General features: G+C 39.8%; 1 protein-coding gene across 15 annotated transcripts in view; it reads right to left on the bottom strand.

Annotated features, from left to right (window-relative positions):
• Positions 1–26,185, bottom strand: part of DAB1 (DAB adaptor protein 1) — a 684,943-nt gene that overhangs the window by 33,160 nt on the left and 625,598 nt on the right. For 13 of the 15 annotated variants that reach the window (XR_005583828.1, XM_039485615.1, XM_039485614.1 and 10 more), the window contains 5 exons: positions 21,882–22,013; positions 21,142–21,261; positions 20,594–20,632; positions 19,090–19,155; positions 12,478–12,537 (listed from right to left, as the gene is read on the bottom strand). Coding sequence is in view for 14 of the 15 variants with exons in the window: in XM_039485615.1 (XP_039341549.1) it covers positions 12,478–12,537; positions 19,090–19,155; positions 20,594–20,632; positions 21,142–21,261; positions 21,882–22,013 (417 nt within the window). In the remaining variant the exon portion in view is untranslated. The remainder of the gene's footprint in view (positions 1–12,477; positions 12,538–19,089; positions 19,156–20,593; positions 20,633–21,141; positions 21,262–21,881; positions 22,014–26,185) is intronic. The other 2 variants (XM_039485624.1, XM_039485626.1) reach the window with 2 other exon arrangements.

Genomic DNA, 26,185 nt, shown 5'->3' with positions numbered 1-26,185 from the left:
ATCACCACTAAAGGACCTGGTATGATCTATAATGGTCATCTGCTATATGTTGCCGTTAGGATGTTAATAGGTGTATGGCTGGTAAACTATGTTAATCAGAAATGGTTACTATAGGGGGAGAATTTTTTAAAGCATGAACAACTTAGCCATTCAATTAAAAATGAAAAAGTCAATGGAACTGATTCTCATCTCATCTGTTCCAATGTAAATCAAAATTAATCCAAACCAACTCCTTAGAAGTCAATGGAAATAGCATGAAATTGGAATCAGGCCCATTGTATCAAGGGGAACTAATCTCTCTTTTGGGTGCACATCCTGCAAAATTCCGTGTTAAAGAACAAAGCTAGGCAAGTCCAGTGATAGTGAAATGCAGTGCAAATATCAGTCCAAGATCAGCCCTTCCTTCCTTTCAGGCTATTTCCACATCATGAGATCGGTCTCTGTGCTCTCTGTTTGCTTGTTGGTTCCCTGCTGTACATGTGCTACAAGCAATGAAGGCACGGAGACTGATCAAAGGGAGTGCTGCTGAGACACACCTGAAGGTGTATGAGTAGTATCCCCATGCTGAATGCCTAAATTGAAAGTCACTGAAAGCACTAAGCTAGGAAATAAAACTTGGTGACAAAGAGCACAATATGAGACCACCATCTTAATGCTAGTGCTGTGTGGTCCTAATTATGGAGGATGCAGTCAGATCTTTGCCTGCCTCACTGTTCCTCCATTGTGTTAAATATACCACTTTGGGCAGAAATATACTTGATTTGGTGAAGTGAAAATTACAATTCTGTGAGGTAAATCACACTTGTTTGGAGGTTTATAGAAAGCGAACACAAATTAGGGCACAAGCATAGCCGAAGTAAATTCATTTGCAGATTTTAAGGGTACATCTTTTGCAATATTTGTCCAACACTACTCCCAGGTAACTTCAAGACAGGTTTCAAAGAATGAGTGCTCAGACACATTTGGTGCAAGGAAGAGAGGAGTCTTTACAGCAACCTTCTGAAATCTTTAGTAAGTATCATTAGAAAATCATAGGACTAAAGCCGAGAGAGAGGAGCTGTCACCCAATTTATCTAGAGAAGCCAGATTAGAGAACCAAGAGTGAATATGACTGCGAGTGTCTATGCAGATTATCAGTGGTGCTCATTAGTCTGCTGTAGTTAAGGATCTGTGAATGTAAAGAGCAGGTATAGAAATGTTGACAGACCTTTGATTACAATCCTGTGACTGGGAATCACCGTGACATTTATATTTATCAACACACTTATTTTAGTGCCTCTTGGTGCACTATTCAATGCATGTGTTTACTTCACAGCATATTCAAGGTGAGGCATGTGACTAGACAAGGGCAGAAGCGGGGAAAATGTTTTAGAATGAAAATAATTTTTACAAGGTCTAGGTAGGCTGAGGAAGGATCTAGCTTTAGCAAAGAATAAATATAAGCAAAGAGCTCAAACATATTGAAATGTCAAAATCTACAGTGTCAATGTAATCTTTCAATTAAGTAGGTTATCCCAGAATAGAGGGTATCTGACTTATGGATTCTAAACTCTAAATTAGATAGTAAACTCTACAGGACAGGGGCTGTGACTTTCTATGTGCCTGGCACTACTCAGGCCTGATTAGGGTCTTCAGGCAATATCAGTGATAATATTGATTTGTAATAGTACTTATCTCTGAAAGTAAAAACTGTGTTTCTTAGAAAATAACAGATCCATATACTCAAAACTTTACTTTAAATCCTCTAAAAGAAATGCCAGTGTTCTTCGGTTTTGTATTAACTGTTTCTCTAGGACACTTCTGAAACTCAGAAATTACTTTAATTTTTATCTTATTTTTTATGGCCAAAACTTTTTTTTTTTTACTGTCACTACTTTAAAATTCATTCAACTGTACAACTATGAATTTTATACCTAGTCATATATAATTTTGAAGGCTGGAAAAGTCAGGAAAAGTATCTTGTGAAATAACCTTGTAATTGAACAAACTTCTAAGAGCTTTCTTTGACCTCAATAACTAACATTGTCCAGTAAAGCAGGTTTCTGAACAGTGAGATAAGAAAACAGCATCATTTATAATGATGCTTTTCCTATCCAAAACTTTATCACACATCTCCAGAACATATACTCGACACGAATAGGGAAACAGAGAAAGATTACTAAACAGAGATATGCTAACGGTTACAGGATTTTGAGAATGGATGTTGGAGATGGGGAATTTATGGCTTATGGACACATTCAGGGTCTGATCTTGCAAACTTCATTGTGCTGTCCCATTGACACCAACGGGATTACTCATATGAGTAAAGATATGCAGGATGGGGCTCTCGGTAGATAACATAAATATAGCAGTCAGAGGCTGCTCAAGACAATCTGCCATCCTAGGCAGAACATTAGCGTGCCCTCTCTCTCCTACCACACAGCATGAACCCTGTGCGCATTAATAGTTCCTTTACTTAGGGGCCAGGTAGGGCCCAGTGGTCAGGAGGTGACACTTCCAGCACGAGTAAGCCCCCCCCCTCCCCCCCGAGAAAGTCTGGTCCACATGGACTGAACTGTGGTGCTAAACCTGGCTGGGCGGGAAGTGCCCTCCCCCATCTTCTTGGGATCTGGTATAAAGGTTTATGGGACCTAAGTGACTCCTGTAAAACTGCACCCACATTTCAAAGGGGATGCCCATACAGACAGGAGTGACTCCCTGTGATATTCGGACCCTGCCACCTAGGTCAGTTCCCCGTTTGGGATGAGAGAATAGCATATATAGCAGTGTGCTCTTTTGTAAACAAGCTTCTCCAGGAAGACTTCCACTGGGGTCTTCCAGCCTAAGAGGCCAGCAGCCCTGCCCAGCCCCACACTAGGGATCTATCCCCATGAGGACCATGTGCTGGGGCTCATAGCATGGGGCTCCACATACCCTGCCATCCCATGTGAACCCCTCTGGGTGTCAATCCAAAGTGCACCCTAGGGTGCACAGGAAGATGCATCAGGTCAGGGGGGTCCCTGACATAAGGCTGGGAGAAGAGAGGCATGCAATACATGGGTGGAACAATGGGAGAATAACACATAGGGACCAGAGTCTGGACATGGGGTGGGGATGGAGACCAGGACACAGACTGGAGTCTGGACAGAAGGGGTAGGAGGATGAGGATATGGGAGCAGATGAATGAGTGGCGGTTAAAAAAAGGGCAGGGAGCAGATAATGGGAAAGATAGGGTGGGGGATAGGAAACAAAGGGCAGGACGCTCGAGAAGGGGGCCAGTGGCATGGTGGGCAGGACCCTGGGGGATAGGAGGATTGGAGAAGGGGAAGATGAAGCAGGAGGTGGGCTAAAACACAGGAGAAATGGGCGGGGGCAGAAAGGCTAGGGTGGGAGCATTAGGACACATGGGGAGATGAGGGCAGGACTATGGCGGGGCAAGGGCTGATGGAATTGGGGTGGGGCATAGGGATTGGTGAGGGTCTGAAGGACTAGGCCAGGGGCCGGATGTGGGACAGGAGGTGCCACCTACCTGGTTGCCCACCCCAGGGATGCCTCGTTCTCAGGCTCTTCGAGGGACAGGCCACTGGCGGCTGGGCCATCAGGGTGCACACCAGCTACCCATTGCTGACGTACATAGTTTATTAATGAGCTTTGATCTAGCCCTTTTTCAAAGAGGACTAGATTAAGAAACTGTTAATGCACGTTAGGGTGCATGTGGACAGTTGGTACATGCCATCACAGGCTAGCGAATGTAGATCACACCTCAGCTTGCCATGAACCTGTCGCTTTAGGCAACTGACTAATTTGCCTATGCCTAGAGCGGCTCCTGATAGCAGTTAATTCATGCCATTGCTACTGAGGTCGTGTCACTGTTTCCAGTGAATGTCTTCCATAAGAAACATTAAACACCATTTTAGGTATAAAACTAAAGATGTGCCAAAAATAAAACTACATCTGAATACTCCCAAACTGGGGGATGTGAACCTTTCTTCACAATTCGTCAATGATCCATAATTTGGATTTATAATGGGCTGATCTAAACACCCTCACTTTCAGGTTGCAGGAAATCGGGATCTGAGTCCAGAAACAGAGTTTCTGGCCTGAGCCCCGGTCTAGCTAAAGACCTTCCTAAAATAAGGCAAGTGAAATCTTCCCAGTAATCTACATTTTCAGAGTAAACCGGACTTTGAAATCTTTCCCTCTTCCATTGTGTAGCAGTAATTTTATCTTGTATGACATCTATGCTAACATTGTCAATGATGATTATAATTTCCTTATGGTACAATGATTAATCAAAAGGGAATACTGACAAATGTTCAGAATAGATGTAATCCAATTATACACTATCTCAGTCAAGTTTTTAAGATAAAAAAACTTCAACCACTTGGACTATGAACAGAAATTCATATGTCATTAAAAAAAAACAAAATTAGAACGATTGTCCAAAGTACTATTAACATCTATTTTGTACCCTAATCATCATATTGTAACAACTGCAATGTTTATTGAAAGACTCCAACTCAGTTACTGCTCTCACAATAGGATATAAACTGACTGCACCGATTATAGCACCTTTGAGAAATTAAATATAGCTCACACTGGAAAACCGTCCCTGGGAGGGAAGTGTAGATAAGCTATGGGTGTAGACAATGGCGACAGCAGGAAAGGGGAAAACACTAAATCAAACTGACTATGAATGGCCAATGTACATATGCTGTGTCTCTCCAAACAGAAATGCTAGAAGTAATAATAAATCTGTCTTAATATACAGTTTGTAAAGAAATTGCAATTATTTTGAAAATTAGAGCCAATAGTAAATGCTTCTTTTATAAATGGTAATCATTTGTGATTTTTCTCTTACTTCTTCCAAAAATCAAAATGATTTAAACAAGGTTAAGTTTTCAGTTTCTCAATCTGTCATATATTCAAATCGAGAAGATGGGTAGCATTTTATAAATCTTGGCACTTTATGTCTCCTCCCACTGAAGATTCTGCCAAGATTTATAATTTTTATTCTATTCCAGATAAAATGGGGGCAAAAAAGCTTATTTTAATTTCCCGGATTGCTCCTCAATTAGTATGTCTTATCTTGACTTACACTAATAAATGGATTTTCAAACTGGTAGGTGTATGTTTAAAAAAACACTCCTCTTTTAACCCTGCCATTCTGTAAAATCCACAAAAATAAAAGACTTTAAAAGAAAATACCAACCTCTTTGTTACAGAGAGTCAAAGAACTCAATGTATTGAGTGAGCACTTTGAGTACCATGCTTGCTAAGGTAAGATCTATTGGTTTAAGGTAAAGTCTATTTGCCAACCAAAGTAACTTTTATATCAACCCTTGGTATATGGGCTATTTCCCTGGTAGCTAGCACCTGGGAACCTGCTAATTTATTAGGTTTTGCTGTGAGCAGAAAGAGGCTTCTGGATACTAGGAGACATAGCAAGTTTGGACTTGTCAGTGGATTAGGTCCCACCTCTCTCCCTCCTTTTAGGGGCATCTATTTCCTAATGTGATCCAACTTCTGCTGCATCTAGTTCTCAGTCTATCACCTATAGATCCAGAGTGTTCCAACATTCTTGGGAAGGAAAATATAGAGGTGAAAAGGGTGAAGGAAGATCCCTGTTTGTTTGGGGAAGTCTTAACTGGGAGGGATGCAGAGCTCCAAGTCTTAACCCCCCAAATCCAATTTATGGAGACCTGGTACACATCACATATACAGTATGAGGTGCATCCAAAGTTTGCCTAACTATGGCACTATGGTCAGCGCAAGAGTTGTAAGAATGAAACCAAGAGCATGACAGCTGCTCTTAACTCTAATATGGAGGTAGAGGCCACAGAGACTACAAATCCCATGTGTGCTACATCTGCTCTTGACAGAAAAATGATATGCATTTGGAAAGAGATTGCCTTTGATTGCTGTCCCGTCCATTCCTGCTGCAAGGGAAAAGTGTTCTGTTTCTATAGACTGAAAAGGAAAGAGAACACTCAATTCCCAAAAGGGCTTTCAGGAACAAAGCCTTCCCAAGTTCCTTATGTTCTTTATGTTTTAGCCTTTAGCAAATTAATAGAGGCAAGTTCTACCACTAAATAAAGTGTCCTTGTGTGCCTAAATCAGACACAGGTCACCTGGGTCTTCTGGTATATAATGAATTTTAGAGGTAAAGTTAATTTTGGCACAAAGAATTCTAGAGATTTATGTAATAAGCACAACCATAAATTACAAAACTGATGGCAAGTGTCTCAGTGACAAAGAGTCTTATTTAAATTTCCCCTTGGATCCAGTTGGATCACCAGATATTGGGAGCCATGTAGACTGTGCCTTCGTACTTAAGGGAAGGGCAACCATGGGCCATATTGTAAACACAATATTTAGTATTTTCATGGTACTTCTAATCTTCAAAGCAATTACAAATATTAACTAATTATTTTTAATTCATTACGAATATCTTTTATTGAGTAGAACTTCATGAGATGCTGGAAACCCATAAGCAGCTCTGTTAACTTCTGAAATAATGTATGTACTATATTAACATCCCTCCCTTTCCTTTCAAATGCTACTAGCTAAGGGCAAAATCTTGATGAGGGCTTGGCCACTGACATCAACGATATCCCGATCTGTCCCTCTGTTTCAAATCCTGAGTCCTATTTAGGAAGATGCCCTTTATGATGACCATGAGTTTCTGCCCCATGGTTTAAGGGGGTAAAATTCGACTCTTTTACCATACAAAGCTCCCATTGGTGCGTTGTGGAAAAGTCATACAGAATGTAATAGGGAATATTTTTTACAATCACACTATAGAATTTAATAGAGAATTACATCCCTGCTACAGAAATATACACAATGGCTCAACAAGGCAATAAAATAGGATATCACTGTATTAAATTCAACAGGTTTTGGGGGTAATTTCTATAGAATCTGATTGGTTTAATCCCAATTAAAATTTACAGGACTTTCCTATAGGATCTGCATAGTTAATGATAGCAATGTTAGTCCTGTGTAGCTACAGGAAAAGCACAGTCATGATCTGATTTGTAGGTATAATTAAGAAACATGTCAGAACACAATGGGGACGAGTTCTCCGCTGCTTCACATGTTATATGGTTATTTACACCAGTGCAAAGTGAGTGCACAAGACTACCACGTCAGACCTTCTCTCTTCCTTTTGCAAAGGTGTAAGTGAATGAACCATGTGTGAGGCTGTGGAAAATCAGGCCTGTGGGCCTCAATAAGACGAATGAAAAAAAAGACACTTAAGATCTAGCTAAATTTTCTGTGGGGTTTCCACAATGTGGAAGTACTTTAATCATGGATAACATGTATGATTTGTAATAGCCATCCAATGGACCTAACACACGGCCCTAGCTAAATAAACGTGACCTCCAATGGCATGACAAAATAATTGTGCCAAACAAGGACAAGATTTTTGCCTCATTTCAACCAGCTGCACACACTGGCAGACTACAATGAGTGCAGATGCTTTCTAGGATGCTATCTGCCTACTTCTGAATCCAAAGTACAGGAAAAACAAATGTAAGTAGACTAAAGACATGACAGTGCAGTGTAACCCATCAAATGCAAGTAGCATATGGCAAGATACACATTGCTAGAGGTCACCTAGCAACAATGCAAGGAAACCTGTACAGTATGACACAAGGCTGATGACACAGGTCACGAAGGGGATGGTATTCACGTGCTGACTGGAAACAAATCACTCTAGTGTGGAGAGGCTGTTACAATAATGGCCTTTTGCTACAGTGAGTCTCACCACTGAAGACACCTGACAGCTACATCTCACCTTCAGTGCTGAAACTATACCGGATTTAGAGTTTCCATTACACACCAGTATTACCATTAGACTTAACGGCAGTAAATTCACAGCAAGCGCATTCTGTCAATGCATACTGCCCACAGTGCACACAAGTACATCAGTCTATAGTATTCTAATTTAGAATTTCTAATCCATGGAAGTACATAGTATGCATCCATTTCTTTCTTTAAAAAGATTCCCATCCACCAAAAATGTTTCATACCCAGTATGTGAGGCAGTTGGGAATCAGGCGCTGAATCTTTATATGGCAGTAAGATGAGTTGTTTGAAAGCCTTCATAAAATTGTAAGCAGATAGTTTAGACACGTTGATGAGAAAAGTAGGTTTTATTGTGACTTGACTGACAGGCTTAGTGAAGGGTATTTACAGTTTGACTCTTGTTACTAAAAACACCATGACAGGTAAAACCTGACATGTATGTATAATGGGAAGACTGTGGAAAATTATGACAAAAGGAGCTCATTAAACAGCTAGTACTTTTAGATTGGTTAATTTCAAATGCTGAGCCACAATTTCTGAGTGGCGTACACCAAACTTAAAAAACCATACCATTTGGGAAAGCCTGATTTGCCTGACGTCCAATCTAAATAGCTTTGTCTGGAGAAGGAAGCAGGGAGAGAACAGGGAATACCACAACATGCACCACAACATGGGGGCAAGGTCACAGGGGTCTTAGAGAGGAAGTTGAAAGCTGTGAAAGGAATATTTAAAGAGGTGAGAGACATGTCTGGGAATGGGGATCTATCAGGGGGCAGGAGCTGCTGGAAAGGGAAAGCAGCAAAGAACTGGAGAGAGAGCACAGGAAATCTAATCCCAGTGCTTTGCATTTATAAAGAAATCTCTGCTCAGGATGTCTGAGAGGGAGACTGGTCTATTGACCACTGCACAGAGCTGGGTACGGGGAGATTTGTATTCGGTTAACAGCAAGGCATTCCTTCTGACTTACTGCGTGAGCTTGGGAAAGTCACCTCACCTCTCTGTGCCTTACTTTCATCATCCATAAATTGGGGCTAATGATACTTACCTTACATGCATGCCACAGGACTTAACATTGTAAAGACACTACACAAGCACAAAGCATTATAATATTCTTGTCTCAAAGCTATACATACAACCTAATGAATTAATTTTTATAACACAACTGTGAAGGAGAGTAGATGTCATCACAATCCTTCTACAGATGGGAAGACAGATAATACAGACGGGCTAAGGGCAATATTTTTCAAAAATGTCCAAGTGACTTAGGAGCCTACATCCCATTTCCAAAAAAGACTTGGGAGCCAAGTCTCACTGAAAGACAGTGTAGACATCTATGTGTAACCTCCTGGGTGTGGTGTTCTGTCCCATCTAGTGGCAACGAGAGAGAAAGAGAGATTAATGAATCTGCTCTACAGTCTTAGCTAACAGGCCTATGGCTTTTGACTCATGCAGTAGAGGCGCGTGCACTAAACTCCAGAGGTCCCAGGTTCAATCCTGCCCACCAACAACAGGGGTTTGTCTGTGTTACATATATATGCTGACATCACTTTTGAAAACTGGATTAGGCTTCTAAATCACTTAGTGTTACCATAAGTAACTTGAATAAGGTCACACATTGTTCCCTGAGGCAAAGCTGCAAACAAAACCATGATTTTGATTCTCAATCCCCTGTTCCAACAATTGTTGCCTTCCGGATCAATAACCACATGAGACAAAAATACTTGGACTTTTGTTTATATTGCCCAGTCCATCCATTTGAGCTCAGGTGAAATCTGCTGCATTTTTATGGAAGACTGTTTATATAAGTAAGAGGAGGGAATTCACAATCCCAAATCTCTATTAGAAACTAGAGAAAGCTTTCCCCTTATTTCAGCCTTTAAGAAATTAATTGAAGCAAGATCTACTAATAAAGAAAGTGTCCTTGTATGTCTAAATCAGGTAGAGGTAGCTGGGTAATTTGAGCACAAATTGAATTTTAGAGGTTTATGTAATAGGGACAGCTATAAATTGACAAATAAAATAATGGCAAACATCTCAATGACAAAGTGTCTTGCATGCAGAAGGATGAGTAATAAAACCAGATGTGTAGTGGAATATTACACAGATTTTAATAGTGGCTTCGTTTTTTTATTTTATAAACCAAAAGAAAGGTGAAACACAGTCCCGGCTACTTATTTCTTAGTCAATGCCTCCATTTTCTTTTTCTTTTCCATTTTATATTGAAGAGCATTCTGACACTGTGTTTCTCAGGTCCAATTATTTTGAGTTTTGCTGAGAAGGGGCCAAAATGAAAGTTAATAAGAAACTTCATGGAGTTGAGAGCAGCAATATGTCATTACGGGCTGAAGTTGGAGCCGAACATCTTAAACTCATCCTCTTTACCAGGGCGGTCTTACTGTACAAGCGTTTGCAAACACTTTAGCGAGAATACTGTACTCTTTCATACTGCAGGAACTCTAAGCAGAGTCCAATATACAAAGTCAGTCTGAAATGTCATCAAGCCCTCCTCCCGACCACATTTTTTTTCTAATTAGAAACGTACACAGAAAATTCTAACACTGGGCTCTGAGGCGTTTATAACTATTCCTTGCCCACAACAATCTTAATGAAGTATGCAACAAGAATTGTTTTACTATAATTAGCCTAGCAACAAGAGGATCTCCCATAGTTGATAATTACAAACTATTTAGAGAGGGCTTTATTTCTTTGTTTGATTGTGTGTGACAACCTAGCTCCCTCCATCCTCTTCGCCTCCCATCTTGCTCTTTGTGCTCAGACCAAGCTGTACCATGTACATTTTTGTACTGCACTCTCTTGCCCCTGGACAAGAGACATGCTTACACTTAGAATCCCTTTCCTGACCTTTCATCTTTGTTCCTCTGCACTCTTCTGTAAATCCTTCCTCAAAACACACTTTCCCCATGAAGCCTACTAGTCTAAATTACCTCTCAACTTACCTTTACGCGTAAAACACAAAACCAGCCCAAACCTGTGCAACCCTCAAGATGCATGCCTCACTAACCTCAGCCAATGTATAATGTTATCACTAAAGCCCCTGTCCTTCCACTCTCCTTACCCTAATATAAAAAGGGCTAGTGACAAAGGGTAAGGCTATGGGGTCAATTCTCCACTGCCTTGCACTGTGTGCATCTATAGAGAGTGAAAGCAAAATGATAACAGTCTGATCGAGTAGCAATTGACACCCACTTTACACAAGTGCAAAAACCCACACAAGGAACAAGGCAAAGGAGGGTTGACCCAGCAGTCTTTATTAGATCTGGTCTACACTAGGGGGTGGGATCGATCTAAGATACGCAACTTCAGCTATGAGAATAGCGTAGCTGAAGTCGACGTATCTTAGATCGACTTAGATTGACTTACTTCGCGTCCTCGCAGCGCGGGATCAACGGCCGCCGCTCCCCCCGTCAACTCCGCTTCCGCCTCTCACCCTGGTGGAGTTTTGGAGTTGACGGGGAGCGCGTTCAGGGATCAATGTATTGCATCTAGATGAGACGCGATACATCGAGCCCTGATAGATCGATCACTACCCACCGATCCGGCGGGTAGTGTAGACATACCCTTAGTCTGTAACATGCCATACGCTTACTACATTGTGGAAATTACACATAGTAACGGTGGGAGGAAAACCTCCCTGTGCTGATTATGACTAGTAATGACCAAAAAAGCAACATGCTAAATACAGCAAAGATTCTGTCAATTGGAAGATTTGTTGAGTGAGGTCCCTTTTTCCAGTCACTTGAGCTTGGACTATTTCCTTCTGGAGCTGCTCACTGTTGTTCAGATCAATGGCAATTACCTATATCGCTGCATTGCAATTGTACAGAGGTTACAGTATGACGTTACTAAAGAAGCTGGATTTATTAAAAATGATTGCTTTCCTGTGCCACGTGTTAAGTGGGACTTTTATTTAGCTTTTTTTTCAGTTAACAGAACTATAATTTTTATGCAAGTTCCTGACGTTTGATCACTGCCTAATGTGAAGCTTCTTATGCACTCTTTACACATCAGCATATTGTATTTGCCAAGGGGGGAGAGGGGTCTGAGAGGCTGCAGATGTTGCAGCGAGCCCCCAAGAATTCTGACTCCTTCTATCTGTTCCTAATGCTCCTCTTCTCACTTCCAACCCAGTTGCCCCCTGCATTCACAGTTGTCCTTAATTAATTTAATAAACCTTTATACAATGTACAGTTTTAATTGTAAGTATGGGGGAAGGAAATACAACCCACACTCACTCAGTGTGGTGCTCTGTCCCCCTCTAGTGGGGGTTGGGTCAGATACAGAGATTGATGAGCCTACCAGAACTAGCTCTTTCAGCCCAAGCTGCAGAGGTTTATACATTAAGAGCCAGAGGTCAGGTTCAATTCCCATTGCTGACATTTACTGAAAGATTTTGCATTACAAGAAGGGGGAGCGTGAATAAAAGAGGTCAGGAAGGAGGAGGTTGTAGCTATCTGAGTGGGATGGACATCAGTAAATACGTACATATTAAGGGGCCCTAACCGAATGGCTCAGCCAGGTTCCCCAGTGGGATTGAACCAGTACTAGTATTGCAGAATGTTGAAAATCATCATGCTAGAAGGAACCATACACTCCAGAGAATTATGAGAGTCAAAGCAGCTGTGCCACATACCACCTCTACTGTGTATAAACAGGGAAGATACTTACACTTACAGGTTGACTTTTTGGCACGTCATAAACACCTTCCTTCTTTTGGCTCGTCGGAACCTGTGACAGTAAATCAAACGCACAATCATCACTGAGGTAGGAGTCTGGAAAATTTGAAAGTTGTAGCTAAGTTCATTGCATTTTACGAAAGAATTAAGTCATTCTACGTGATTGAAATCAAGAATGATCCCTTTTAATATAGGGAATGTCTTTCAGTGGAGATGACCATGAGTGGCAAAACTTGGATCTGGTTTCGAACACCCTAAAGTGGTCGTTCAGATTTGGGGTTTTCATTCAGCCCATTAAAGAGTTAAAATTGCGTCTGGGTATGAACTTCCATGAAGTTAAGGTGCTTTTGCATCCGTCTTCTACATAAGTGTTTGCTTTTTTCTAGGAAGGTTGGGGGGGGGTGCAAAATGGGAGTCATGTTTGGGCCAGGGCGCCATTTTCTCCTCAGATGAGCTCTTTTAATGGAGCTACCAGTTTGGCCAGCAGCAATATTAATTTCCTTGCATCACCTAATTTATTATTGTTAATCAGAAAAAACAACAACTACTCTTGGAAGGGTTAAATTTTTATCATACACACATGACCCAAGGAAAAAATATTTCCACTGATGACTGAAATTTACAAATAGGCAAAGTAAGAAAAATGCTGCTTGAGAACTTATTGGCATTTGACTTAAGGATATTTACTTTTTATATTTTGACGTGTTGTTGACAATTTGTGTTTTAATGGTGATAAAGCTTTAAGTTTTTGAATCTTCATGTCTAACTGTCATTAAATAATTATTGTCCAACCCTCACAAAATTTCCTGAAACTGAAAATTTAAATAGATAAAAGTTGAAAAAAATGTTTAAAAACCAACATGGATATTATCTGTCAAAATAAAATTTAAAAAAAAATCTAATTTTGCTAAGCCTAGTAAATGCCCATATTCCCGGGTTGGGGCTAATCACAGGCCGTTATATAATGTCTGACCTAGCATTCTGCAACTCTTGATAAGGGGGAAAATGTCCTTTCAGAGTTTGGGGCAGCATCTACAGAAGCATAACAAGGGAACTGAAGTCATCAGCCCTTCTTGTGGGCACAGGCTGTTGTACTTCAGTAAGTTTGGGCCCAACTCTCCTCCTAGGCTTGATACTCATGATTTATAATGTGTGAGGAGAAATTCCACTGATGTCAATGGAGTTCAATTACGGCATGAGTGATAAGGGGATCGGGTGCTACCCGCTTAAAAAGTAAATCCAAGAGAGTTATGATTTCTATGATCAGTTATGATTTTTTAAATTTGAGATTGTTTTTTCCTTCTAAAAAACACTGAAAGCCTGTTGTAAATGGGAAATACCAAGCCTAACAGTGAAATAAATGTCCGGTACATATAATATACCAGTATCACCTTTATATTGACTATCCTAGTTCTTTGGAAGATGGTTATATTTTAGAAGTCATTGAGCTTTACTAGTTAAACTAATCCTCACAAACGTAATAAAACATCTTGTAAATCTTTAAATAAATCTATTTTTGCCCATATAATATAAGTATGACAGAGATTATACAGTAGGTCAAGTCCATAATCTTACCATAAATTTAAGAGAAGTTACCTATCCAGTGATATATGGTACAACCTCCAAATTAGTCCAAGAGGATGTCAGTCCCAACCATTCATACTTTCACAAAGCTCACATTTTATTATGGCAGTCTCATTTTTCAAGGAACACTATGCATTTTAATTAAGAAAATATAGAGGAAATAATCAAAAATACCTAAGAGATTTAAGAGCAAAGACCCATGGAAAGAGAATGGGACATGTTCTCCTAAACCTTTCAGGTGCTTTTTATTCCTATTTCAAGAATTTTCCTATTCCTTTTTCAAGAATGACCAGTGGTAAGTATTTCCCATAGTGCTCTTATAGTGCCCTCTGTTCCACTAAAAATCCATCATATAAGATGTGTGAAGTCAGTAATAGTGGAAAAATTCAATTTAAGTGAATCAACCGTCTACCCACTGGCAGACTGCTATGTTGCACTGAAAGATCAGGAACCAAGAATTGTTATTTAACAAGTTGCTTGGAGTTCTGCTATTCCTTGAGAGAGGTACAAACTACCCGAGAAACTGCTGTATCTTTACTAGGATATTTTTCTTTAATGTAAACTAGTGCTGCCCATCACACTCTTATTTTCCTTTCTTCTGGAACAAGATGATTTGATTCCGTAAAAGTTTCATATACCAATTATAAAGGCCCTGGTGCAATGCACTGTGTTCAGTATCTGAATGAGTCACCACTCTTTTTCGAAGAAGCTGTAACTTCAGTCTTCACTGCTTTTGGGGGAAGAAAAGTTTGAACTCATTCCATTTAAATACCCCCCACCCAGGAACCATTACAGTCTTTGACACCTAGCCAGAAGGCTCCTAATCATAATATATTTCAATGAAAAAGAACATGATATAACTTTGTGGCCACATCCTACTGAGTGAGGCACCCCTGGAAGTTAGATGTTTTAGCAACCCACAGCGGATCCTGCTGCAAGGCTGTAGAAGATTAAATCAGACCTTCTTGCTTCCCCCTTTCTAACTCACACTTGAGAGTGGCATTACCCTACCTTTTAATGAGGTTCACAATCATGGGGTCACATTTAGACTCTTCAGTATCTCTCTTATCACACATCCAAGCTCTCGTTAAGTTTTGTGACTCTTTCCTTCAGAACTTCTCTACAGTTCGTCCTCTCCTCTCTCTCGCTACTGCCAAAAGAGTGATCCACACCTTGTTTGTTGCCACAAGTACTACTGCCTCCTCCTTTCTGCCCTCCCTTACTCACCTTCTCCTTCTAGCCATAATCCTGAAGCTTACAGTCTCTTTTGCCTTCTATAAAAGTGAAGGCCATGTCTCCTTCGGCATCAAAGTTCAGACTTGCTCTATTCTGATTGAACTGCACTAGCCTACAGCTCAGCTCTCACGTAGGCCCCACTCATGCAGGAAAATGTTCACTAACCATTTGGAACAATTTTGATTCAAATATTGACGAAAAATTTTAAAGAGGTCATTTTCCCTCAGAAAATCTTTTCATGGGAAAAATTTCAAAGAACTCTACTCAAGACTCTGTACCTTTCTTCACACTGCCCCTAATATCTGGAACAATCTCCTCCTCCCTCCTAGTCACTCTGCCTCTTTTCCTCCTAATCACTCTGAAAATTTATTATACTGACCATGTTTTCCAACACTAATCTATTCTGGCAGGGTCATTTTCCTGCTATCCAAACCCCTTTTCCAGTATGAGTATATGAAATAATGACTATCACATGAATCACAACATAACCACTGATCTGAGCTCCTGTAGAGAATATTGACCATTAATCATCACGTTTTCCCTTTCCCCTCCCCACCACCATATTCTGCTGTATGCCTATTGTTGCTTAGGCCTTGTCTACACTGAAGGGAAAAGTCGATCTAAGCTATGCAATTTGAGTCACGTGAATAGCGTAACTCAAATCCATGCAGCTTAGATCTACTTACTGCGGGGTCCATGTTACGTAACGTCGACGAGAGACGGTCTCCCGTCGACTCCCCTTACTCTTCTCGAGCAGGTGGAGTACAGGAGTCAACAGGAGAGCGATCGGAGGTCGATTTAGCAGGTCTTCACTAGACCCGCTAAATCAACCGCCGATGCATCGATCGCCACAGTATCAATCCTCCGATAAGTGTAGATAAGCCCTTACACTGCAGGCTCCTTGGAGTACAGGCCTTGCCTTCGCCTTTGGCTGTAAAGTACCATAAAAACCAGTGATACTATATAAATTAACGAATAAAGGCCCTGGTCCATAGAAATGATGGCACTAACATAAAACCAGCTGTCAGGTAAGGAAATGTGATGAAAAGTCCGGTACAGAAAGGACTGCTGCATGTTTGGTGGTCAAATCCCACAGTAAATAGTGCATTAGAAATACATGGGTATATTAGATTAAATACACAGAAAAAGCATGCACATACACACCCGCACATACTTCGGGGTAATGAGTCAAAGAAAGAAATGAATAGAAAAACCATGCCTAATAAGAGAAAATGCGAACTCAGTGATATTAAATAGTGGAATGTTATCACAATAGTGAGATTTAATGTTTATGTTTTTTATTTAACTAACTACCACTCAGGGACCTTTTGTATTTGGGGGAAATGAACTCTTTGTACACCAGCCTTAGGTAGGAAAAGCAGGATGGCACCACAAAAAGAAGGTGTGAATACGACAGAACATGATGTGTGAGGACACTTGTTCCTGTGGAGCCAATCACAACAGAGAGAAACTGCCTTGAGTCAAAACATCGCTGTGGCCTGTCTGTCTTGTACACTGCTGATTACAGGTAACGAGGATGTGTAATTTCAGAGTGCTTAGGTTACAGGTCAATAAGGAGCTTGCAAGTTTCCCATAGTTAAGTATGGACAGAAACAGTAACTTTTAGGAGACAGAAAGAATTAGGCAACAAGGAAGAATCTAGTTCAGAGGAATCTTACTAATGATACTAAATTGACTGTTTTTGAATTAGTCAAGACCTGTAAAAGAAACAGCCTTTGAAGTGATGTAAGTGTAATAGGAAGGTTGTGAGCACCTAGATTTACAGCGGCTAGGGAAATCATAAGCTACATTGAGACTGGAGTCCCATGGGAAACTCTACTGTGGTGATACTTCAGTGTTTGTCAATTGCAATAGATAACTAAGATTTGTGGTTAGCTAATTTCAGTGTTTGCCATATTCAGTGTATTGCCTATAGTAAATGTAGAGCAGTACAAGGGATCACAGGCAAAACTGCCATGATTTTCATTGCCACCACTTAGAAAAGAAACCTTTCACCATGTCCAGAGTCCATCAAATGAAGCCTTGAACAATTCACTAGTGACTCAGAGGTCAGAGGCAGCACTTCCAGATCAGTACAGATCTCCTCTCTTGTCTACCATCCTTTCTTTCCATTTTAGCAAAACCTTGGAAACACTATTGTTATTCATTCACATTCTCTAGGTCCCTCAAAACAAATGGTTTTGACTGAGTCTGGTCTGGCCTCCATTGCTCCTGGAAAAGCAACTGCCCTTTGTATGAATGGGCTCCTCTCTCATTCTTCTCAACCTCAGTGCCTTGTCTGATACATTGACCATGACTCCCCTTTTAGCCACCTATAACACTTCTTAGGGATCCCTTTCACCTTCCTTCCCTGGCTTCACGGATACTTCTTCAACAGCTCTGCATTTTGGTCACCACCAGTTAAAATATCTTAAGCTGATTGCATGCATTTGATATGAAAATTACGGGGCGAGCAGGAGTATGACACTTAGAGAGAGAATTTTAAATAAGGTCACTTTTCAGACAGCAACTACACTTCAAACCATGTGTCCTAGCTCAGCAGTTCTCAACCAGGGGTCCAGGGCCCCCTGAGGGGATATGAGCAGATTTCAGGAGTCTGCCAAAATAAACAAGAAAGCCGAAGCCTGAGCCCCATCACCCGGGGCTGAAGCCGAAGCCCAAGCAACTTAGCTTTGTGGCCCGGGGCCCATGGCAATTGCCCTGCTTGCTACCCCCTAACACCGGCCCTGGCTTTTAATCTGCTGGATATGCAGAAAAACAGTTCTTGTGGCACAGGTGAGCCATAACTATAGATGTTGGGGGGCCCTCAGAAAGAAAAAGGTTGAGGACCCCTATCCTAGCTTATCTCCAAACTTAACATACTGTGTGTGCAGGAAAATACATTCACACTGAGTGGCTTTAACGCACTGGCTACATAGCAAATTTTAGTTAGTGATGGGAGAACAACACAGCTTTGCAGGCTTAAATGTACATATGAACTTAATGAGCTAATGATCAAATAACAGAATGCCCTAAATCCCACTCATTTACTCAGTTCCACCTTCTTACTCCTCTCTCTTCTGGCCTAAATCCCATTCTGTCCCTTTGTTCTTCTACTCTTTTCTTCATTCTTTCTTTCATTACTGTCTTTTTTTAAGTTCCCACCCGTCCTCCTATACTACATCCCAACAAAATGCTGGGGCCCTTTATAACCCTCCACTCAACAAAGGATTTATTGAAATCTTGATTTTTCTGTTGTAATTTCTTTTAATAAAACAGAGATCTCTTTGTCTCCAGATTTGCTCTTGTTTGTGATTTAAACTGAATTAAATAATCTTTTGATAAATCCTGCACTGACCCCTGGAGGATGGATTGAATGACAAAAGGGGTATTTTACATTAGCATCAATGGGATATTTGTCAGAGTACAGAATGCAGGACTGGGCTCTGTGTGTGTGTATGTTGTAAAACTGGATGCAGTTATAAAAAATGTTGCAGATTAAAAGGAAAGAAAGGAATCCACTATTTGTCATACTATACAGAATACACAATGTTTATGATCCTACATCAGTTACCAAAGATAAAGTGGGTACATTTTGAAAAGGCTGAAAAGAGAAACAAATAAATAAGGAAAGCATCCTGAGACTGTGAAAATTATTTATGTAACTTGAATGAGGATGAAATGTCATGATGAATGAAAACTAAGTGAACTTCAGTCTATGAAATGTGCTTTGCTAAATGTTTGCATTGAGTGCAGTAGTAACACAGATGTAGCCATTTTATACCTGATATATGTTTTCTTCTGTTTCAGGCTCACGGATTGGCTCATGTCCAGCCTCAAACACAATGTACTATTATATCAGCCGCCAAAGAGGAAAGGTCAAAGATGAAACAGAAGGGGAAAAAAGGCAATTTGGAATTCCAGATTAAAAAAACCAAACACACACAGGCAGGTATTAAGGAAACAGGTTCAAAGTATAGGTTGGCACAAGGATAATCAGTTTGCTGGAAAGCACAGAGTTATATTGTTTTATTTTTAATGAAAGAGCAATAAAACAGACCTGGCTCTTCTTTAATGATTGTTAGATCAACTTCCTGCTGCTTTCTCACTAGGGATACATTCTGAAGCCCATTTCTGCTCCCATTGAAGTCAATGGGAATTTTGACATGTACTTCAATGGAAGCAAGAACAGGCCTCTGGGCTGCATAATCATCATTCCTCCCCTCCCCCCCCACACATATTTATTAGTAGTGAATAAGAAAGCTGAACCGAAACTCAGAGAACAGATTGGTGCTTATGTAACAAGTTTCATAGTAATAGTTTGCTATTTTGCTTTACTTTTTTTAGGTAACAGCTTTACAGTCCTTACTGTTTAGGGTTTTCAAAATAAAACTTTTAGCCAAGTTTTTTCAAAAGTGAATAATGATTAAGGGTGTCTCCATTTTGGATGCCTCTTATGGGGCATCTCAAAGGGGCCTGATTTTCACTGAATGTTCACCCTCCAGAAACCAGGCTCCTTTCAGGTGTATTAAGCTGGCATGCAAAAATAGAGGCACATGACGTCTCTAATTCTTTTGAAAATCTTAGCCTCAAATGAAGTAGCACTTCACATTATTAGGATCCTACGTTTCCAGCAAAATGTTAGAGTGAGTATGCACAACAGCTGACATCTTTTAAAAAATCTGACTAACTTGCTGGATGTAAATACACTGGTGTATTTCTAAATTCATCACCTTTTCCATTAAGGTGGAAGAAATCATAGCCCGAATAACTTAGGGCTTTAAAGTTAGGTTCTATTATTTAATAAGACCCAAACTGCCAATATACCAAATCAGCTGGTTACAGTAGTCAATTCAATTTTTCTCCCCAGTACAAGTATTGATGCTCTGGAAGAAATTCTGGCTCCAGGGAAGTCAATGGCAAAACTCCCATTGACTTCCATGGGGCCAGTATTTCACCCTCATTGTTGTTTTCACAATAGTTTATGTTTTTGTTACATTTCCCCACAAAGATGTGTCCATTATTTCTGGAGAGAAAACTTTCACTTCAGTTTCTAAATGGCATTCTAAACAAATATTTAGGGTTTCCATCCTATATTGTGATATTACATATTAGTATTATTATCTAGAACTTATTCTTCTTTATGTTGAGATTTTTTCTCCCTCTACTTAAAATGTATCTCAGTAAACTTTTACAGTACTTTGTTACAAGACTAGCCTGTGTTTGAAAATAGGATAATGTATATCTAACTATTTCTGAAACCTAATCTGTACAGCTTCAGAAATTACCTGGTACACAGGATCTTCTACATCTTCTTCCAAAATTGTCTACAGCAAAAGAGGACAGGCAGTAAAAGCAAAGAACATAAACAGCAGAGAAACAAGACTATTTGGAAATTAAAGGACAGCAAAGAAATGAGCTCATTGTACATTAAAAATAGGTATTTCTTTTTGAGTTTACAGATAACTGTTGTGTTATTGCACAAGGTAAATTTTAATCAAAGCTGCACCTTGTCTGATTTTATTTAAGACGACACATTCTGAAGCAAAATTCGAACTGTGCTACAATTACCAGTCACTCTTGAAACAGATCTACCCAACATGCTGGCTTCAACTAAAAGTTGTCTCTCTAATTCAAAGGAACACTCTCTATACGAAATGAGTAGATCATTTCATGTTTCTAAGATTTTCATCTTACCCAGTGTTACAATTTCCAACACTGTTTAACCCTACTTTGACATAGTGAGAGCTGTTACCTTTCTATTTGTCCATGTGGAGCATGATCCTGAAACCCCTACCCCTAGCCTCTGACTGGCAAGCTAAGCACACACAGATACCTGGTATACTGCTTGTTCACACTGCTTGTCCTTTTGTGCCTTTTTTTCCATTTCTTCCCTTTGTTTCAATTCATAAATGAGTTGAAACAGGTCTCGCAAGTCCAGAATTACAGGCTCAGCCTATTGAAGCAAAAACAGTAAGTAGGTTTTAATAAAGGAAAGACGACTTTTCCCCCCGGTCCTGTTGGTAGAACAGTGATATCTACCTTTCAAGAGAAGGAACTTAATACTGAATTAATTTCTATCTTGTTTATATTAGTTTAGACAATTGCATCTAGGCTAAGGTTCATTTTTATAAAACTAATTATATTTTCAGATTAATGATAATTATACTTATGAGTATTGAAAGCATTGCTTATATTTATTAGTGGTTTCTAATACAATGAAATTAGGGCAGATTTTAGGCAAAGTAGCTATTTGTTTTCTATCATTTTCTGTTTAAATGAGTCAACAAACATATGTAAACATATTTGTATTCTATTGACATATCTAGTTTAATAAGAAAGGAAAATAATTACTAATTAGAAGGAACACATCAAGAAAAATTAAGAAGGGTGAAATACAGTCCCTTTTTCTCAGACTGGTATTGCTAATTCACCATCTAAGAACTTCTATGCAGCCACATCTAACAGCACGTATACTGAACAAGCAAGCTAGCATGCCCTTTTGAACAGCAACAGTATAGACATAACTTTCAAATTGAGTTAAACTATAGAAAATGACAAAGATTTGATACTTACTGCCTGGGCTGTTTTTATTGCCACAAATCTATGATTTCCTTCCTTTCCACATACATATCCAAAGGCTCGGTGGTCTGTGATATCCTTTGCAATGTACGAAATTTCATGAACTGCATGATGGTGCTGTAGTAGCTATTAAAAAAGCATACCAAAACACATCTATAAAAACATTCCATTTCAGCTATAATTTCATTCTCAAGACACACATTTTACCTGGGTCTTCATATGTCTACCAAATTTTAAAAAGCCATTGGATCAAAATGATTAGCAAAGTTTGGACAGTGCAATCAGGCCATCTCTAAACAAGTGTTTTAACCAATTTAAGCACTGTATTCATGTTTTGCATAAACGTTTCTTCCAATACCTTATGGTGAGAGATAATTCAATAAAAGTATGGTATTATTACCTAATTACTACCTATCAAAGTATTCTAGGTACCTTAGCAATTAATTTTATGACTAAAATTTATAAAATAACAAGTAGTATCAGGATTATCAGGATTCTGGCTCCAAGCCTCTTACTGGATCCATGTGGGAGGACTTCTATGGCAGCACAGAGCCCCACTGACTGCAGGACTGGGACCTAAGGCTTGATCTCAGGGTACGTCTATACTACCCGCCGGATTGGCGGGTAGTAATTGATCTATCGGGGATCGATTTATCATGTCTCGTCTAGACGCGATAAATCAATCCGCGAATCAACACCCCTACTCCACCTCGGTAGGAGGAGTAAGCAGCATCGACGGGGGAACCGCGGCAGTCGACTCGCCACCATGAGGACGGCCAGGTAAGTCAAACTAAGATACGTCGACTTCAACTACACGAATAGCGTAGCTGAAGTTGCATATCTTAGATCGATCTCCCCCCCACCCCAGTGTAGACAAGCCCTTACTCTCTATGGACTCAATGGCAAAATTCCCATTGACCACAATGGGATAAGGATCAGACTACAAATTGTATTTTTAGAATTGCATTTAGAGCAACATCAGAGCTGCAAATTTTCACTTTTCTAGAAAACTCGTAAAATTTTCCCCCTTCTTGGTTTGAAAAGGGATTGGCTTTTAGCTGACAATGGCCCATTTTTGTCTGAAAAATTTGCAAATTTTGTTGCAAAACTGTGTGTGAAACACCTGTTTTTGATGTCACAAGAAAATGTGAAAGCACCCAAACGCATGGCTTTTCATTTTAATTGTGAACATTTCCATACAGCTGTATTTAATGCAGTAAATAAAACTAGCATCCTCTTTCAAAAGTCCTTCTGAAATAAAAAGGCTTTAAAGCCTTCTATAAAAGCGGCTGAGACCCCATAGTCTACCTCAGGTCCAGAGACAATATAGGAGCTGCAGAGGCAAATATATAAGCAGCAGTCCCTTTGTCCACGCAAGCGTCAAGCCCACCTCTTTGAACCACATAGAAAGAGATGCCATGGAGGAGCTAAAAGTACAGAAGAGTAGCACAAGTGATGACCCTGTAAGCATAACCAAGGGCAAGCCAAGGTTTGCATCAACTGAATCAACCCCTCTACTACATCCCTGTCTACACCAATTATTGAGTCCAGGCTACCCTGAGTGCAGACAACACCTTTATAGGTCTGTCCTCAAACTATTTACCTACAATGATCTACTCGTCTGAATTCTTTACTTCCTACACGTCTCCTGCTCGTCACAGTCTAAAAGGAATACCATTCTCAAGTGCAGACAGAACCTCAGAAAGGGCACTACTGGAGGATCAGATTCCTGCACTTTTTGAGAAAAAACACATATGGACAACCAGCATGGTACTCTGAGCTCTAAACAATTGATTATTTTTACATTGTTTTAAATGTGTGAAAACAGAGCGAGTGTGTGTGTGTGTGTGGGGGGTGCCTCTGATGAGATTGCTGTAGAAATAGGGGATGAAATGAAAATGGAAATGTAACACATAAAAGAGAGATGACTGCTTATAAGACAAAAGACTGGATATTTTTTCATTTTGTTAGTAAATGTCACATAACTTTTGGGGTTCAAGATGGCTCATGTTCAGGCTAACGGGTGTACTGTCACTGACTGCAATTTGAACAAGGCTGGGTTTCAGATGGCTATTGTTCATGAGAGATGCCGCTTTCCCAATGTGTTAATGATGTAAAATTTACGATGGGATCGCATTTATATAATATAGGGACATTGATTTATTTGTTTATTCTCAGCTCAAGTTGCATGCTCTCTGTAATAGTGAAATTAAATGTCCCTCTTTCTCTAAATGCTGTATAGTATAGAGAATGTTATCTCAGGCTCCTGTTAAATAAAAGTTTTTTATTGATTGCCAGGCAGCATTTTGCACTGAAATTAAACTCCTTCCTGGTAGAATTAGATTTGAAGATTACTCTGAGGTGGAAAAATATCATCTACAATGCAAGACAACAGATGGAGACATTTTAATTTATTTGGGAACCCTCACTGATGCTCTAAAATCATTAGATTTGTAATTGCTGATGATGCTCAATATTGCCTTGCAAATGGTATCAAAATAAGTAAAGGTGTCTGCAGCATTATCCTTTTGCATATTTTATTTTATGGAGTGTTTAGAAAGATTGCTCTCGGGAAGTTTTCATTAATCAGAGAGAGATTCTGAGCACAAGCGTCATAATTTTGTCCAGCCTTGGCACATATACATAAAATGAAATACTGTGCATACAGTTGTACTGAAATGCAGATGCACATAATCATTTGAAATTATTCTTTTGCAGACCTACGTGAGTCTAGGTGTTGCTTGATTTATTTATTTTTTTAATTTTCAACTAACTTAATCTAAAGTTTTGACTTAATGTGCCTGATTCTTCTCTACCATACACTTACACTGCTGTAGTAAATTGGAAGTAACCCCATTGCAGTCAATGGAGTAAAATCTGTGTAAAACTGGAGATCAGAATCATGTCCTGTAGCTAATCAGATATGGGAGCATTTAACCCCCACTTTGCACTGGTGTAAAGGTGTAAAGTGATGGAGAATATGGCCAGATGTCTCTCCCTTCTCAAGCAGAAATTGGAAATGGCCAGCTAAACAAAAGAACAGCCAGTCTACAAATACATGATCTTTATAGATTGTGATTAATTTATGAGAATCCATCAGATGCTAATTTAATCTGGCCTTTAAAATATGACTAATCAATGCAAATACCTTCTTTATCCAATCAGGTTTATAACATTGCTTGCATTCAGTTACTACTCTTAAACACTGTTCCATAGCACCAAATGGAAATGAAACAAAGCCAACCCCCCATAGCTTAGTTGGAACTGTTGTTCCATACTCTAGTACCCATGTTCACATTTAAATTTTCTCTCTCTCCTTCTCTTTCATCCTCAGGACTTTTATTATGACATAATCTTGCCTCTAGAGGGTGATGGGCATATGAAATAAGTATTTCATAACTCACTCAAGGGGTGTTCATGAGACCCCTTTTGTTATCCCTCCCTGATACATTCCTAGAGCTGTTATTTGACAATTTTACAATATCTTTGAGTGCCTCTATGAGCCATTTACCAATTTATAAATGAAGTATCAAATTGTTTGGAGGGCTGCAGTATGACAGAACAAATTACAGCGACGGCTTAATTTGTATTATGGTTCAATACAGTCAATTAAATACTGCATAGATTAGAAAGTAATTTGCGTTACCATTTAAGCTTTAGTTGTTTAAAAAAAATCCATTATACATACCGTCCATATTATTGTTCGAGTCTGTATGCAACACTATCCGCAGTACAAAATATACAGGATTCAAAAATATGCTAAAAGCATGGATAAGCAGTCACACACAGGATAACAAAGAGTGGTATATACGACTGCTCAGTACTATAGCTGTTCACAGTACTAAGGGGCTAAGAGGAATGGGACCTCATTCATGGAGCCCTTTTGTTCTACTTACATTTTTGGATGGATTTTCTGAATTTGAAATTTAGGAGATAAAGTGGCAAATGGCACTTTAAAAAGCCAGGGAGCTCAGTCACTGCCCCCACACAAAGCAGGCCTAACCCTGACCTATGCCCAAAGATCAAGTGAACAGGCTTTGCATAGGGGGTCTCTGAAAAGGTTTGGCAGGTGGAGTGGTGGGTGGAATCCTCACAAACTATGGTGTAGTAATGGGCCTGTTTTGTCTTTGCTACTGCAATTTAAGGGTTGCGGTAACGTCCACTGACCCTGCGCTCCCCTTCCACAGGCACTTTTGGCCTCTGTACCTACCTAGTCATTATTTTCTCTCCTTTTTCCACAGTCTGTCCTCTGCTTCTGCCCCTCTCCCGTGTTGCCCCCCCCCTCCCCCCGTACACCA

This window comes from Mauremys reevesii, linkage group 8 (assembly GCF_016161935.1).
Source record: "Mauremys reevesii isolate NIE-2019 linkage group 8, ASM1616193v1, whole genome shotgun sequence".
Classification (NCBI taxonomy): Eukaryota; Metazoa; Chordata; order Testudines; family Geoemydidae; genus Mauremys; species Mauremys reevesii.
This window is presented reverse-complemented; position numbering and strand designations above follow the sequence as displayed.